Genomic DNA, 16,178 nt, shown 5'->3' on the forward strand with positions numbered 1-16,178 from the left:
CTTACACACAAGACGCCGGACAGAGGAAACCAGGTGGAGACGGGCAGTTCTTGCAAGGCCAGCTGGTTTTATTCCGATGTGGACGCTGAGAAAGAGCCCCCCCCCCCCGCTGCCCACTGCCTCATCCCCCAGCCCAGCCCTGCAGAGAGAGAAGCCCCCTGCCTGGCTGCGCCCTTCAGCGGCCCTCAGCAACAGTCCCTGCCCTTCGTGGGCAAGTGTGCCCCTGTGCCCAGGGTGGCTTCCTACTCCCCTCCCCCCGCTTGGCTCTTTGGTGACTCCCAAAATTGGCTCAGGAATTCTGGGAAGGGAAGCCCATGAGTCAAAAGAGCCAAGGCTGCCTACCCCTGGCTTTGGGGAAGCACTGGCTGCCTGTCTGGCACTCGGCCACAGGCTTGGGGGGGGGGCTGGAGGCATCACTGACCACCTTTGGAAGGCTTCCATGCCCCCCATGCAAGGACCCCCCCCCCCAAAATAGGAGTCCCAAAGGCCTGTCGGTTTCCCACCTTGGAGTGACTTGGCTGGCTTCTCAGCTGTGTGGATGACTAGCGCCCTCTGGTGGCAGCCGGGTCCTGAAACGGGTTGAGGAGGATGCACACGTGTCTTCTGGGTCTCCTGCACCGAGACCCTTTGGACCTTCTGCCCAGGCCTTTCGGTGTGAGGAGGCAGGAGGGGTCGGGTGGCATGGGGAAGGGAGGCTGTGGGCCTCCTTGGTGGGTGAGTGCACCCGCTGCTGGAGCAAAGATTGGGGAAACCATTGCCTTATCCCCCTATCAGGCAGGCAAAGGGAAGGGGGCCTGTGGGGCCACGTGGGCAGGGGTCCCACGTGGACAGCCGTGGCAGGGCAGCTTCCCCAGGGGGCATTGTGAGAAGCCAATGCTGGCAGTCCGTGTGGGCCCTGGCCTGCCTTGTGGAAGTAGACGTGGCAACCTTGCCGCCACTCCCCACGCAAACCAGGGTCTACTGTTTTTCTCTGGGATGTAGGTCAGCCCCACCTTACCAGGTCCCTGGTTTTGGCTTGTGGGGCAGTGAAGGTTTTGCATGCATCTGAGCCATCAGCTGGGGTAGAGGGTCCTTCCCAAATCATAGACTTGGGCAGGGACCACCACCCACCCCCGTGCACACTCCAGCCAGGCCTTCAAGAAGAGGCCGGAAGAACGGACCCTTGCCAATATCTCAGCAGCCCCTGTCCTGCTGCAGCGACCGAAGGGCTCCTAAGGAGAGACTGGCAGAGCTCCCTCACCTCCCCTTTGTGTGCATGCAGACAACAACCTCTTCGCTGCTGTTGTCCAGACCAAGATGGCACAGAATAGAATAACAATGGGGGAGGCATGGGAACGGCCCAGTTGGAAGATTTGTGGGCTCAAGAACTGCCAGGACCATCATTTGGGAGGCTGACTGGGCTCAGCTGTTGGGAAGGGGAGCTGGGTGCCAACCCTGCCCCATCTGCCCTGGTTGGACTCGGATCTCACGGATTGCAAGCAGCCTGGCCAAGGGGGAGCCGAAGACCTGCAGGTGGAGGGCTGTGGTTCCCCCCGTGCTTCAAGCAAGCTCCCTCCTTCAAGCGGACGTTGGGGCCTTCTGAGCTGGCCTGCTTAGCCCTTACAAAGAGGCCGTGGCGTATTTCACCCTCACAGCCCCCAGAGTGGCCTTTCCTCCATCCAAGCTGTAGGAGGACAGCCTGGCCTGCATCTGCGCCCATTTTCCGGCAGAGCCAGGCAGGCTGACCAGCAGCCAGGTGACGTGACGGGAAGGGGCCACCTGGAACTTCTTGCAGACCCGATAGATCCGGGGCCCGGTTGCGGGATATGGGGCTTCGGCAAACTTTGGCCGCCATTCTTCGGGGGAGGCCTTCTGCCACTGCCGGGACCCGGCCAGACGGGACCCCGGAGCCCCTCGCAGAGCCAGGCGGTACCAGCCCAGATAGAGCCAGCCCAGCCGGCAGAGCACAGCCAGGGTTGGCACGGCCACCAACGCCAGGCAGGCCAGGTAGAGCGCCAGGCGCAGGAGGCAGCAGTAGCCAGCCAGCCAATCTGCGGGGTATCCCTTGCGTGCAGCCACACCAAGAACCCTGACGGGCAGGGCAGGGCAGAGACAGTGGGCAGAGGGCTTGGGGGGAGGTGGGGGAGAAAAGTCGGGGAAAACAGGAGCAGAAATCCCCGGTGAGCTTCTGGCGGGGGTGGGGGCGGGGGCGGAGGGGACCAGGGCTGCGGTGCTCGGAGGGTGCCCGGCCGTGGCTGTCAGCAGAGGAGGTGCGCTTGGGGGAAGAGGGGTGGTGAGCATCAAAGCAGTGGGGCTGTGAGCAAAAGGGGTGGAAGAGGCTATGGTCGTGGTGGGGGCACGGTGGGGCTGGGCTGGGGGGGTTGAGACGTGGGCAGTTGAGGGGCCTGGCGTCGTGGGGACATCGGACATTGCAGGCGACCTCCCCACAGTGGCGCCAGTGGGGGAGGGGCCGAAAGGGACCCTGGCTGCGGTTGTGGTGAGACCATTAAAAGTGATGAGGGGAGCAGAACTAGTGATTGTAGGGGAGTGTGCAGTTGTGGGTCTAACCGCTGAAGTGCTTGTGGTTGTGAGGGCGGCACCAGTTGGGCCGATGGCTGTGCTTGAGCTGTGCGAGGAGGCTGCAAGGGACGGTGAAGCCGGGGGCACAGCGGCTGTGGAGGTCAAAGGGGAGGGGGCCGGAGAGGAAGCCGGGCTGTCATCTGCAGGGCCTCCTTTGTCTTCTTTCTCCTGGGGGTTGTCATCTCTGCCATAACAGCCGGCAGCTGTGAAATTCACCACGGGAATGTCCTTCCACTCGGGGGGCGCCTGGCAAAGGACTTCCCAGAACTTGTTCTCTGTGACCTCCTTTTCCACGCCGTTCTGCACCACGTTCATGCGAGTGTACACAATGTCTGCGTTGTCCGTGATCCACCCGTGCAGGTACAGCAGCCGGCAGTCGCACAGCCAGGGGTTCCCCACCAGGTAGATGTAGATATACGCGACCTCCTTTGAGAAGAAGCCGTCCGGCAGGCGTTGCAGCCGGTTCCTCTCCAGATATAGCATCTCCAGGTTGGACAGCTCGCCCAGCAGCTCTGGGGGCAGCGCCTCCAGACGGTTGTCCGACAGGTCCAGTTCCTGCAGCTTCGCCAGGCCTTCGAAGGCTCCGCCGGGCAGGGTCTGCAGCTGGTTGCCCTGTAGGTGCAGCCGTTCCAGCTGGTCCAGGCCACGGAAGCCCCCCTCAGGCAGCCAGGAGAGCCGGTTGTGTCCCAGGTCCAGAACCGTCAGGGCGGGCAGCCCCGGGAAAGCCGGCAGGCTGTCCAGGCCATTATCAGACAGGAGCAACTCTTGGAGTTTGGGCAAGCTGGCGCCGGTCTCCAGGACTCCCAGGCTGTTGTTGGACAGGTCCAGCTTGCTCAGCTGCGGCAGGTGCTGGAAGGAGGCCAGGGCAACCCGGGCCAGCCGGTTCTGGTCCAGGAGCAGGATGCCGGTGTCGTTGGGCAGCCCGGAGGGGACGCTGGTCAACCCCACGTCCACACAACTCACCTCCAGCAGGTCCTTGATCTTGCTCATCTCGGAGGTGCACCGCTCGGGGGGAGGCGCGGCTGCCAGCGCAGCAACCAAGGCAGCCAAGAGGAGGGGGGCCAGCGGGCCCTGCCGCATCTGTGGGAAGGAGGCCAGGAGAAGCGTTCGAGCCGTGGCTTCTGGGAGGACAGTTGGGAATGGTTCTGACGCTGCTGCGGTGATTCACACGGAGGTTTCGCCTGCATCCCTCTGAGCTCAGCGTGGAAAAGGGGGCCATCTGAGAAGGGCCCACCAGGAGAAGGGGAGAATGACCCCTCCCCCAAGGCCAGGCCCCACCTTTACAGCAGAGGCCCCCGACCCCTGGGCTGCCAACCAGGACCAGTCAGTGGTCCGTTAGCAAAGCTTCATCTGTGCCTGTGTGGGATCTAGGTTGTGCACGAAACCATCCCCTTCCACGAAACTTGGTCCCTAGTGGGAGAAAAGTTGGGGACCCTGCTTTGCAGGCCTTTCAGGAAAGGGGGGCAGCTCCCAGGAAGTTGCTGAGCGCTGGTGCTTCCTTCTGAGCCTTTTTGAAAAGGACGGGGGGGGGGGGAGGGGGCTGGCCTTAAAGTTGCTCTTACAGGCAGTGGGAGGGGGGGGAGGCTGTCCAGGAAGCCCCCAGTTCTCTATCATTCTCAGTCGAGACTTTGTGTGGCAAGCAGCAGAAAAGCAGATTTCCTGCCCTTTGGGGCAGCCCCCCTTCCTTGTCCCTCACGGAGGCTGACCCTCTGAGGGGGACCCCAGCCTCCTTGCTACTGTCCAGGCTACTGTCCACGCTGAACATCTCGACCCCAGTTGATGGATTATGCAAGTCCTCTAATGACCACAGGGATGGACTTTCTCCAGAATCTACCTTCATCGTAACCATTAATCTTAATAAAAGTTGCAGGGTGATTTGGATGTAACTAAAACAGATTCTATTTTGGTACCAGGCCAATCTGAGTCCAGCTGTGGATTATCTGACCACACTGTCACTTTGCAGAGTCCACACTTTTAACCCAGGAAACGCAGCAAAACGATAGCTAAAAACGGGGCTGAGATATCAAAACAGTTGCTAAATAATCCCAATTAGGCCCATAATTTTGGACACCTGCATTCAATACCTATCTCGTGTTAAAGACATTGCATTTGTGCTGTGCTGCCCGAGGAATTCTGGGAGTTGAAATCCAGACATCTTCAAGCTGCCAAGACTGAGAAACATTCTGATCAATTGTGTGACATCCCTTCCCGCAAGTGCTGAGCACCAGGATGTGCAAAGCTCCTGAGCTGCTGCAAAGCTATGGTTTCTGGGAGAGTTTGAACCCAGAGCCTGGCATCCGACAGGGTGGAGCTGGCTGTGTGTGGCCAGCCACCTGGAGCTCAAGAGAGCGCTGTTGCAAAATGAAACCGGAGGGCTGGGCATCTGAGCCGCATGAAGTAGCTGGAATCCTAAGAAAATCCAGCAAGGGGGCTTTGTCCTCGCCATAAAAAACACAAAAAACTTAATAGATTAGCAACCTGGTTGAACAAGTTAGGTGTGGTTTAATGTTTCAGAGGAATAGCTTTAAGTAAATGCATCACTGGCAAAACAACCCCGATTTTATCTTTCCCAGTCAGCAAAGTGGAATTCTAAACTATTTATTTAAGAAAAGCCTTGCCGAGGCCAGCATGCAAGGGCTCCTGTGCCCGGGGGGGGGGGGGGGCAGGAAGGCTGGGAAGCCGAGGCTGCCCCCTCGGGAGCCTCCCTGCCCTTAAGTGGGGGTGGCCGGAGCCCCAACCTGCCCTTTGGCCTTGCCATTTCACCGCTGGGGGATCTCGGCCGGGTGGAGGAGAGAAAGGAGCCCCCACCCTCCTGCCCCCCCCAGCGGAAAAAAAGACCCTTCCCGCCCAGGGGCAAGCTCAGCACCAGAACCTGGAAGCGGCAAAGGTCCCCCAGCCAGGCCAAAGCTTTCCGGCCTGGGGCGCCGGGACCCTTTCCCTGGGTGTCTGGTTCGACCTCCCTCCAGCGTCCCTGCCTGCCATTGTTCTAGGCAGCCTACCTTGCAGGGTGGGTGTTCTCCGCCTGATGCCCTCCTCCTTTCCCTCTTCCCTTCGCACCCAATCCGACCTGGGCACGAGGGGCTGACCTACGGGCGCTGAGGCTCCAGGCGGCAGTTCGGCTGTGCTGTGATGCTGGCGGTGCCCACCTAGGAGCCTCCCCCGTCCGGGCGCCTTGAGCGAGGGCTCCTGGGTGGGGCAGCCGGGCTGGCAGAGGCTTTGGGCAGGGAGGCTGGTCCCCCTGCAGCCTCCCCCTGCTTAGTCCCACCGGTTGTGCGGATGCCACGTCCTGCCCTCCCCACGGCAGCCAGATAAGGCCGGCTGCTGTGGGGGAAGGATGGGGCCTTATCTGCCTGCCCAGCTGCAGGCCTTCCTTCCCTTGAACTCTGCCCCCCCAGCTCAGAACCAGGCTCAAAGCCCCCCCCAGCACAGGGTAGGAATGCCTGGTGGGGAAGACTCTGGGGCACCCCCGAAGCAGAGTCTGCAGGGCAAAGGCAGGGATCCCTCTGGGTCAGGCTGAGCCCCTGATGGCCTCAGTGGGGCTGGTGAGTGGGGGTGGGGGAGGAAATAGCTCCCCGTCTCCGGAAGAGGTGAACACTGTCTCCTAGCTCCATCCCAGCCCCCTGGACACCGCTGGCTTCAGCTGTATGCGTAGGCGGTCACAAAGCCAAGCCCCACTGCGGCTCGAGGACCCCCTCCCCACTTCCCAGTCCTGCCCCTTGGACCACAACCCTGGAGGTTTTTAAGGAAGAGGCTGGACAGCCCTTTGTCTGAAATGGTATAGGATCTCCTGCTTGATCAGGGGGGTGGACTAGAAGACCTCCAAGGCCCCTTCCAGCCCTGTTATTCTGTTTGATGTTTTAAGTGTTGCCGTGCATTGTGGGAATGCAGAGAAGAAATGAGTGTAACGCCAAGCAGGTTTTCTGCCCTGGGACAGGTGTGTTTCCACTGGCCACAGCCCCTCCCCCACCCTTGCCATGGATCATTGGGTGGCAAAGCTTTCGACCAGCTGCAGCTCCCTCGACTGTCCTAACTGATGTCTGGATTTTGGAAGTGAGCTGCTGGAGGAGAGGAAGGAGAGCTTGCACCTCCAAGTCTCTAGTCCTCGTGCATTGCCCTGGTGCTTGGGACAGATTTTATTGGATGGGTGGATCGTCCAGTCTCCTCTCGGATTTTTCTGCAGTTAAGAATTGCAGCTGCCTCACTTCGCTCTCCCTGTCAAACGGTCCCAGGGCGGCCTTGTGCTCGCCATCGGGGGGGAGGGCAGGGGCGCCCGGGGCGTGTGTGTGTCACACGCAGCCATCTCCTGTGGGGCTGTGGCCCACTGACCCCCTTCAGGCCGGCCTGGGGCAGGGAGCCTGCTTGTGGGGCACTCCCAGCAGAGGACCCCCAGGCCAGACCCCTGGGGTAGGGAGAGCCGAGCATTGCCCTTCGTCCCCAGCTGCTCTGCCACGGATGCCAAGCATGTGCCAACAGGTGCTCCAGAGCCTGGGAAGCGAATGCCTCTGATGCTTGTGGGGGGAGGATATCCGGTGCCGCCCCCTCCCCCCAGCTAGGAGCAGTCTCAAAATAACTCTGCCCCTCCGCAAAGCCTCCCTCGGACTGGCCATGGAGGTGGTGGGCAGCCTGGCCTGGGGCTTCTGGCTGGGGCTTCTGCTCAGCCGGGCGGCCCTCGGTAAGGAGAGGGCATCGCTTGGCCCTGGGGCGGGGGGGCCTCTCTCGGGGCTCATCCTGTCCCCCCCCCACAGGCTCCCCAGAGGGCAACAAGGAGGTCGAGCTGTTCAACCGCCTTTTTGCCAACTATGACAAGAACTGCTGGCCGGCACAGAGGGTGGGCGAAGTGCTGCCGGTCTACTTGAAGCTGACCCTCACCAACCTCATCTCCCTGGTAGGGGGGGCCTTTCCCCACCCCTGGAGGGAAGGGGGGACCAGGGGGCTTCAAGAGAATTGAGGAGTGGTGAACGCTTCCTTTCTCCCTCCCTCCAGAATGCCAAAGAGGAAACGCTGACCACTAATGTCTGGATCACTCAGGCAAGGACCCCCTGCCCCACTTTGCATGGCCACTGCCCACCCACCACTTGAGGCTCCCTGGGGGGGGCTTCATCTCCCCCCCCCCGGGCAGCCCTGGCATTACACCTTCCAGGCCTCTGGAGCAGCAGCTGAGGCTGGACTTCAGTCCACCCCACTTGGGGGGTTCCAAGGGGGGGCCTGCCCTGCCAGAGGGTCACCTCCGCCTTTCTCCCCTCGTGGCCTCAGGAATGGGTGGACTATCGGCTGAACTTCAGCAGTGAGGAATACGACAAGGCCCTTCGGGTGCCAGCTGACCTGGTGTGGCTGCCGGACATCGTCCTGGAGAACAAGTGAGTGGAGGAGGTGGGGGGGGCTACCAAAGGGAGGCGTCTTCCTCCTCCTAACATCCCCTTCCCCCCCCCCAGCATTGACGGCCAATTCGAGGTGGCCTATTCCGCCAACGTCCTGATCTTCCCCGAGGGGAATTTGTACTGGCTGCCCCCCGCCATCTTCCGCAGCTTCTGCCCCATAGAGGTCACCTTCTTCCCTTTCGACTGGCAGAACTGCTCCCTGGTTTTCCGGTGGGTCAGGGGCTCTGGGTGGGGGGGTCATCCGGGCCTCCTTGCTGCAGCTGGGGGGGGGTTGCTGAAGGAGGGGGGCGGCCTTCCCCCGGCCTGCTGGTCTTCTGGCCCTCAGGTCCAAAACCCACAATGCCCGAGAGATTGAGCTGCTCTACGGCCGGGATGACAACACCCACGAGCCGGTGGAGGAGGTGCTCATTGACACCACTGCCTTCACAGGTAGCTGGGGAGGGGGCTGCACGCTGAGCTGGGAGGGGAGGGGCGAGGGCCCCATGAGGGGTGGCTCTCAGAGCCCCTGGCCTCAGGGGCCCCTGGGCAGCCCAGCGCAGAGCCGTCAGCTGGAACGCCCGGGGGGCTCTGTTTCAGAGAACGGGGAGTGGGCCATCCGGCACCGCCCGGCCCGCCGCATGCTGGCCCCTCTGGCCGGGCTGGAGGCGCCAGGCTTCTCCGAGGTGCACTACTTCCTCATCATCCAGCGCAAGCCGCTCTTCTACGTCATCAACATCATTGTGCCCTGCGTCCTCATCTCCTCCCTGATGGTCCTGGTCTACTTCGTGCCCGCCCAGGGTGAGCGGTTGGGGGGCAGCTGCCGCAAGGGGGCTGGGGGCGCACAGACCGGAAGGCTTGGGGGCTGCTGGGTCGGGGGGGGTGGGGAGAGAGGGAGGGGCACTGGGAGGCCCCGGGCCGCCTCACCAGTGAGATTCCTGCCTGGCAGCCGGTGGCCAAAAGTGCACAATCAGCATCTCGGTCCTGCTGGCCCAGACGGTCTTCCTCATCCTGATCGGCCAGAAAGTGCCCGCCACATCCCTCAGCGTCCCCCTCATTGGCAAGTGAGTGGCCGGCAGCCTGCGGGGAGGGCCGGGCCCAGGAAACGGCCCGGCCCACCTGCTGCCTCTCTCCTTCCGGGCGCAGGTACCTGCTCTTCGTGATGACGGTGGCCACGCTGATCGTCATGAACTGCGTGGTGGTGCTGAACTTCTCCCTGCGCAGCCCCAGCACCCACCTCCTGTCCCCCAGACTGAAACGCGTGAGGAGGAGGAGGAAGGCTCAGGGCCAGGGAGGAGGGCCGCCTGCTGCTGGGGGGGGGGGCAGAAAGCGAGGCCGGGATGGTTTGGCTGAGTGCATACGGGCACCCGCTCTAACCCTGGCGGACCAGTGCCGAGGGATGCCCTAGGACGCCTGGAGGCCGTCTCCCTTCGGAAGGCCACGGGGCAGAGGTGAAGACTTCCGAGTGAAGCCGGAGCCCCTTGAAAGGCCGAGTCCAGCCGATCTCAGAAGGCCAAGGGAGCCTCCAGGGCAGATCAGGGCTGGGCAACCCTGGCCGCTTTAAGGCTTGTAGACTTCAACTCCCACAATCCCCCAGCCAAGGTTGGACACCTCTGAGCTAGCTCAGCAGGAAATCCGGGGCTGAAGAAGGAAGGCAGCGCGGGGGGGGGGGGGGCGGGGGGGGAAGTCCCACCGCTTGTTTTTGCCCCCTCGGCAGGACAGGCAACCCCTCCCTCCCCCCCCCCGCCCTCAGCCAGTTAGCCCGTGGACGCCGCTTCTTTGGGCATCCTGGCGCGCCCGGAAAACCCTTCGGCTGCCAGCCCAGCAAGTCCCGCAGCCGCAGCCGCTCCGTCCACGAGCACGTCGGACAAAGAACTTTGAGGGCCGCTTCGGTCGCACCGGCCTCTCCTTCCGGTCCCCCGCCGGGTCGCCGCGCGCAGCCTGCGGAGCCACCAGCCGCCGGCACGGCAGGCGCCGGGACGGCGGGCTGCTTCGGGCTGCTCGGCCGGGGGGGGCAGCGGGCGCCCGGCTTGCGGGGAGGGCGGCGAGGGGGGGCCTGGGCGGGCTTGACCGCCCCCTCCTGCTCCCCCCCGCAGCTCTTCCTCCGGGTCCTGCCGCGCTTCCTGGGCTCCACCATCGGCCCCGCGGACGACGAGTCCCAGGACGCCCCCCGCCCGCGCCGGCGCAGCTCCTTCTCCGTCCTGGCCAGGGCCGAGGAGCGCATCCTGAGGGAGGCGCGCAGCGAGCTCCTCTTCGAGCACCAGGGCCGGCGGCACGGGCTGCAGAGGGCGCCGGATTGCGGTGCGCGGCGGGGGCGGCGGGGGGGCGGGCCAGGGCGGCTCCTCGGGACGCCTCGCTTCCTGACAGCCGGGGAGGGGCTGCGCTGTCCTAGCCAAGGACCGCCCGCCCTCGCAGCTGGTCTCCGCATTCCCGAGGGGACACCCGATGCCCGCCAAGGCTTGAAATCCTACCCTTGGCGGGGGGAGGGGGCGGCAGGCATCCCTGGCCTTGACCAGAGGCCTTTGACCTTGCCTGAAGCTGCTGCCCTCGAATGCCGCCTTGGCTCCTCGCCCCTGGCCTGTGCCAGCCCAAGGCAACCTGCCAACAGGTGGGCAGAGCCCAGGGCCACGCTGGCACTCGTGGCCCAACAGAGGAGGGAGGCCGGGGCAGCTGGCAGCCAGGTGTGCACGCGAGAGAGACGGAGGGTTCGCGCTCCCTTCCTTCTGACCCACTCCCCTCTCTGCCCACCTCCCCCCCAGGCGGACTGGACGTGCAGAGGACCACCGTCCTGTACAAGAACCTCGCCAGCCTGGCCCCGGAGATCAAGGAGTGTGTGGACGCCTGCAACTTCATCAGCAAGAGCACCAGGGATCAGAACGCCGAGGGGGCGGTGAGTCGGGGCAGTGAGTCAACCCCCCCCCCCACGCTCTCCCTCCCTGCCCATCTAACCTTTGGCCCCCTCCCTCGCAGGAGATCGAGAACTGGGTGCGGATCGGGCAGATGATGGACAAGCTCTGCTTCTGGCTGGCCATCTTGCTCTTCACCATCGGCACGCTGGCCATCTTCTTCATAGGCCACCTCAACACGGTGCCCGAGGACCCCTTCCCAGCCCACTAGGGCCAGGGGCTCCTCTGCGGCCTCTGGGCCGGATGCGAAAGGAGGCCCCACCCCCAGTGTGTGGGGCTGCCCGATTCTCAGCCCCAGTGGCACCTGGGGTCCAGCAGCCCCCACCCCCGCAAAGCTGCCCAGCCACGAAAGGCTCCGTGTGGCCCCGAGGCTTGCACACGCCTGCTGCGCCTGAATAAAAGCTTTGAGCCTTCGACCCATCTCTCCCCCTCCCGGAGTCTGTCTGTTGGGCTTCTCTGCACCAGCCCCCACCGAGGGAAACCCAGACCACGGGGCAGCCAAGGACAGTCCCGGCCTCACCCCACCAGCCAGGCAGGTGACCCCCCCCCGGGAGGACCCCCCACTAAGAGCCGGGACCTTGTAGAGGCAGCCTTCACTTCCTCCTGGGTCCCTCGCACCTTATCACTCGGCCTGCAGCCCTGGCCACATCTGGTGGGGGCCGGACTTTCCTGCCTCCCTCTTCCTCTGCGGAGGAAACGCCCTGGCTTGCTTCTCTCCACTTCTGCACAGAAGCGCCAGGCTCCTATCCCTCTTCCTCTTTGCGGCTGTGGAACCCGAGGCTCACTTGCTGTGTTGCAGTCTGATAACAACTTTGCCCGTGTCCCCCACTCCCACCTCCTGGCTGCCTGGTTGCTGAGGCAGTGGCCCTAGAGAAGATGAGAGGGAGGTTGCGAGAACAAGCTGGAAAGAGCCTCCAGTGCCAGGCAGCCTCCAAGGGCCGGCCCACCACGCATTTCCAAGCTGCTGCAGGGAACTGTGATGAGGTGGAAGACAACCCCCCCCCCCAGATGACAGTGGGGCTCTGCAGCCTGCCCTTCCTGTCTGGGATGTGTGGATGGGAGCCGGGAGGGGGCAGCACCCCGTCACAAGGCAGCCCTGCAGGATGGATCTTTGGGCGTAAGAGCAGAGCAAGGAGGCCAGGCTGGTGTGCAGTGCTGCCTTCTCAGATGAGCGCTGGACATCTCCCAGCCGCAGCTCTTGTGGCCCCTGACCATGTGCAGAGGGGATACGGGGGATCTCCCCAGGCGGGACCTTGCCTGCACTGGCAATTCGGGGCCCCCGCTAGGAAAGGGCTGAAGGCCTCCCTGAGAGTTAATTGGGGCCAGAATGACACTCGGCAAGCCCTCCGCCTCCTGCCCCCCCCCAGCCCCACAAAAACACACGGAAGGGCTCACAGGGTCAGTCAGTTCGGATCATGATTGCGTTTACTCAGTACAAAGCAGAGGCGGCTGGTTCCTCCGCAGCCACCCTGCAGCGGGCCCAGGGCCCATGCGCGCCCCCTTCCTCAATAAATAGCGTCCACCCCCCCCATCCTGGGTGGAGCCAGTCTGTGCTGTGGGACTGGAAGGAGAAGAGTGCCTCGCATCTGCCCTGGCCGGGTGTGTGTGTGCTGGCACCGGGGAGCTGAGCCCCTCAGGTCCCGAGGAAGAACTTCCCGTAGAACTTGTTCATCTGCTCCAGAAAGATGAAGGTCAGGACGGTGTGGGGGCCGAGGCGGGCATAGTAGGGCGTGAAGCCCTTCCAGAGGCTGAAGAAGCCTTCGTAGCGGACGACCTTCGCCAGCACATCCTGAAAGGGGGGGGAAGAGAGAAGCCCCCCCAAGGGCATGAGCAGAACAAGGAAGCAGCCAACTTCTTGGAAACCCTCTCCCCGACACGGACAGGGACCACGCAGCTGCCCCACGCAGCACCTGGGGATCTCTGGCAGAGGCAGCCCTCCGGCTGAGCCTGGGGGGCGGGGGAAGAGGACAGGGCGCAGCACCCAGCCAGGATCTTCCATAGCAGGCGTGCACAGCTGGCCTGGAGCCCCACCCCCTGGACTTTGCTTCTCCCCAAGACCTGCTAAAGTCCAGCCACCCACCATCCTGCCTTGGCTGGCTTGCACCACCAGACCCCTCCCCCACAAAGCAGCAATGCACACAGGTGAGGCTCACAAAGTGCCGGCCTCACCCTTCCCCCAGGCAGCCCCCCCCCCGCTCCAGAGCACCTGGGCTACACTGGCCATCCCCCCCCCCCTTATCTGGATGTTGCCTAAATTCAGTCCCTGCAGCTTCTGTCCTGCTCTGGAGCAGCCCCAAGGCCCCCGGGGCCAAAGCCAGCCAGGGAGGCCCCCCAGGGGCCATCCAGGGCAACAGCCGGAAGGGGAGGGCAATTAAAGGGGGGCCCAAGGGTCAGTCAACCATGTTTTCATTCACAACAAGATGGAGGCAACGCTTATCAAATTTGCAAAGGGTTGAGGTAGTCAACGTCCTACAGAAGAAAGAGGCTAAAGCTAACAGCATTTAACAGAAATACTTAAAAAAACAAAAAAAGGGGAAATCAAATGCACGGGGTTGGGAGGACCGCGCTTGGTGGCAGGACCTCCAAAATAATCTTGAACAGCCCAGCAGTTTTAGGCTGTCTCGACGGAAACTGAATTTCCAAATTGTAAATTCTTCCGGTGGATTTGGAACATAGAAAAATGGGATTGGAATGGACCTCGGAGATCTCCTATGGTAGAAGATCCCAGGCTTTCTTTGGACTTGACGGGATGGAGGTAAGTGATCGGAGTAACAGAATTTGGCCAGACTCCAGCGTGAGCATCCCACGGAGCACGGGGGGGGGGGGGGGGAAGAGGGATTTCAGAGGTGCGCAAGCACCGTCAGAGGCCGGAGCGCCTGACTTCAGAGCAAGCCAAAACAGCTGGCAAGCAGTGGCCGAAGGCAGCTCTCCCCGGCCTGTCCAAAGAGGCCCAACAGCTCCTGGCACCCCCACAGCCAGAGGCTCCCTCTCGACGGCAGATGGGCGCCAGGAACCTCCACCCCCTCGGACCCCATCTCAGAGCTGAGCCAGAGGGGCACACCGAAAGGTGCCTTGCAGAGACCCACCTGAGGATGGTGGTGGGGGGCCTTCTGCGGGCACCGTTTTTGGGGCAGAAGGACCTGGCTGTTGTGGGGGATGGGAGGAGCAATTTCCTCGTGCCCCTCCCAAAGGTGTGTCCTTCCTGATCCCCTCCGTGATGCGAGTCTCAGAGCCTTCCTGACTCCCGAGGAACCCCATTGTGACAGACAGGTTTGAAGCTGCTTCTATCCCAGACAAAAACCAGCGCAGGCGCCACCCGGGATGGGCTGACCGCACTCACCAGTCCGTTCCGATACTCGGGCTTCCCGTCGATCATCCGCATGTTCTGGATCCTGCAGAAAGGCAGAAGAGGCAACGGACGGGCTCAGCCGGAGAGGGGGCCAGCTGCAGACCCCGTGCCCGGTGGCCAAGTCAGAGCCAGGCCTGCCCCAGGCGCAGTCAGGAAAGTCGACCGAGGATTTCCGAGAGGCACCTAGCGCAGTTTCTCAACCTTGCCAGCATGCGCTGCCCTAGCAGATTTCCCCGGGGGTCGTCACCCCCTCCCCACCTCATAACACACTCCCCTGGGTGAGATGCCCCAGGAGCCCCACCTGGTCTTGGCGATGTCCACGGGCATGGAGGCCGCTGTCGTCACCAACCCGCTAATCATGCTGGCACAGAAGTGGCACAGGATGTTGTCTTGAAAGTAGCCTGGAGGTGAGGCAGAGGCAGCGGGGGGGTGTTGCTGCTGCGCCCACCCCAGGCAGCGCTGACTGCCCAGGAGCTCTGCCTGAGAGGGGGGCTGCTCAGCCGCAGCAGGGAGGGCAGAGACCATGAAGCCCCCAAAGCGCCTTCCCCAAGGCGGCTGCTGCTGCTACCGCAGGACCGCTGCACACACACACACACACACCATCGGCCCCTCTTGGTGCACCCCTGGCTCCAGTCTTACGGCCAGGTGGAGGCAGCCTGGGCACACGGACGCCCCTCCAGAGGGCTGACCCCCGAAAGGTTCCCTGTTGTCAGCCTTCACCCACCTACCCGAGTCCAGGAGGAACTGCTTCGACTGGGAGTAGGAGGCGAGCTGGGCGGCGTTGACAACCACTGCCCGGGCCATGGTGGGCACGCATCCCTAGGGCAGAAGAGGAAGGGGGCGAGACGGCAGGGCTAGGCTCCCCGCAGGGAGGGGGGCCAGGGGGCCAAGAGTGGTCCGGGAGGGGGGTGGGCAGGGGCCGCTGCTGCAGGCAGGGAGGGCCCCCAAGAGGCCACCGGCACTCCCTCCCCCACGGGCGATCCGAGCCCCCGGCCCGCCCGGGGCGCCTACCCTCCAGAGCGTGGGGACGCCTTCCTCGCGGGTGATGCGCAGCAGCGCGTTGAAGACGTTGCTGTAGCCGCGGCGCTGCTCGGGGGGCAGCCTGCAAGGGAGGAGGGAGAGAACGGAGCAGCTGCCGACGCCCCCGGCCCCCCACGCCCCCCCCCAGCCGGGCCCCGGACGCACCTGCCGTCGGCGGTCATGCGGATGAGGGCCACCTCGGCGGGGGTGCCCACGAAGGCCCCGGTGGCGCCGGCCGTCATGCCGATGAGCGCCTTGAGCAGGAAGCCGGGGGGCGTCCCGTCGGCGCCCGTCAGCCGCTCGAAGAGGACGGTGTAGATGCCCAGCCGGGTGGTCGTGTAGGTGGCCTGGCGGAGCAGCCCGGCCGAGAGCCTGCACGGGGCGGGGGGGGTCAGAGCCGCCGAGAGCCCCCGCCCGCGGCCCCCCCGCCCCGCCCCCCGCCCGCTACCCACCCGGTGTAGATGCCGCGCAGCCCCTCCTGGCGGAGGATGCTGCCCACCGCGTGCAGGCTGGTCCGGTACTCGCGCGTCTTGGCGCCCTCGCCGCTCAGCTGCATCCGGTTCTTCACCAGGTCCAGCGGCTGCACGAACACCGTGGCCGCCATCCTGCGGGGGGAGGGAGAGGCGGGGGTCGCATCGGGCGGGGAGGGGGCTGCATTCGGGGCCGCCCCGCCCCCCCCGGCGCGCGGCGCTCACCCGGCCAGGCCGCCGAAGAGGAACTTGACCGACTTGGGGGAGGTCTTGGGCTTCCCCGGCCCCGACGCCGCCATGCCGGCTCCGCGGGCGCCGGGATCAAGGTGACTCGGGCCGGGGTGCGCGCGCACCGGAGGGGCGCGGAGGATTGTGGGCGTCGTAGTCCGGGGCGCCGCGAGGGCTGCGGCGGAGTCACGTGGGGAGGGCGGGGGCGGGGCCGAGTGCGGAAGGACGGAGCGGGACTACGACGCCCGGCGTCCCCCGCGCCCCGACCCTCCCGCTGCGCAGGCGCAGAGGG

General features: G+C 64.1%; 3 protein-coding genes across 3 annotated transcripts; 1 reads left to right on the top strand and 2 right to left on the bottom strand.

Annotated features, from left to right (window-relative positions):
- Positions 1-114: 114 nt before the first annotated feature.
- On the bottom strand, positions 115-5,689 carry GP1BA (glycoprotein Ib platelet subunit alpha). Its single transcript, XM_083377899.1, has 2 exons — positions 5,559-5,689; positions 115-3,639 (listed from the first exon to the last, which is right to left on the bottom strand). The coding sequence occupies exon 2, from the start codon at positions 3,637-3,639 to the stop codon at positions 1,600-1,602; it is 2,040 nt and encodes a 679-aa protein (XP_083234025.1). The 5' UTR covers positions 5,559-5,689; the 3' UTR covers positions 115-1,599.
- Positions 5,690-7,030: 1,341 nt separating this feature from the next.
- Positions 7,031-11,231, top strand: CHRNE (cholinergic receptor nicotinic epsilon subunit). The gene is made up of 12 exons (XM_083378739.1): positions 7,031-7,231; positions 7,305-7,444; positions 7,543-7,587; positions 7,813-7,916; positions 7,992-8,147; positions 8,263-8,366; positions 8,514-8,714; positions 8,863-8,977; positions 9,060-9,174; positions 10,010-10,214; positions 10,673-10,803; positions 10,884-11,231. The coding sequence occupies exons 1-12, from the start codon at positions 7,165-7,167 to the stop codon at positions 11,028-11,030; spliced, it is 1,530 nt and encodes a 509-aa protein (XP_083234865.1). The 5' UTR covers positions 7,031-7,164; the 3' UTR covers positions 11,031-11,231.
- A 995-nt stretch (positions 11,232-12,226) lies between these two features.
- SLC25A11 (solute carrier family 25 member 11) lies at positions 12,227-16,053 on the bottom strand. Its single transcript, XM_083378365.1, has 8 exons — positions 15,884-16,053; positions 15,641-15,793; positions 15,354-15,560; positions 15,180-15,270; positions 14,897-14,987; positions 14,470-14,569; positions 14,160-14,211; positions 12,227-12,608 (listed from the first exon to the last, which is right to left on the bottom strand). The coding sequence occupies exons 1-8, from the start codon at positions 15,955-15,957 to the stop codon at positions 12,453-12,455; spliced, it is 924 nt and encodes a 307-aa protein (XP_083234491.1). The 5' UTR covers positions 15,958-16,053; the 3' UTR covers positions 12,227-12,452.
- Between the last annotated feature and the right edge of the window lie 125 nt (positions 16,054-16,178).

This window comes from Vipera ursinii, assembly GCF_947247035.1.
Source record: "Vipera ursinii genome assembly, chromosome: Z".
Classification (NCBI taxonomy): Eukaryota; Metazoa; Chordata; class Lepidosauria; order Squamata; family Viperidae; genus Vipera; species Vipera ursinii.

What these genes read in the sequence shown, in the direction of transcription:
- GP1BA (XM_083377899.1), bottom strand. Translation starts at nt 3,639, where the DNA reads ATGCGGCAGGGCCCGCTGGCCCCCCTCCTCTTGGCTGCCTTGGTTGCT.
- CHRNE (XM_083378739.1), top strand. Translation starts at nt 7,165, where the DNA reads ATGGAGGTGGTGGGCAGCCTGGCCTGGGGCTTCTGGCTGGGGCTTCTG. An exon ending in AACTGCTCCCTGGTTTTCCG is followed by an intron (nt 8,148 to 8,262) that starts GTGGGTCAGGGG and finishes TCTGGCCCTCAG; the next exon opens with GTCCAAAACCCACAATGCCC. An exon ending in TGTCCCCCAGACTGAAACGC is followed by an intron (nt 9,175 to 10,009) that starts GTGAGGAGGAGG and finishes TCCCCCCCGCAG; the next exon opens with CTCTTCCTCCGGGTCCTGCC.
- SLC25A11 (XM_083378365.1), bottom strand. Translation starts at nt 15,957, where the DNA reads ATGGCGGCGTCGGGGCCGGGGAAGCCCAAGACCTCCCCCAAGTCGGTC. An exon ending in CGCATGACCGCCGACGGCAG is followed by an intron (nt 15,271 to 15,353) that starts GTGCGTCCGGGG and finishes CCTCCCTTGCAG; the next exon opens with GCTGCCCCCCGAGCAGCGCC. An exon ending in CCGAGTATCGGAACGGACTG is followed by an intron (nt 12,609 to 14,159) that starts GTGAGTGCGGTC and finishes CCCCCCTTTCAG; the next exon opens with GATGTGCTGGCGAAGGTCGT.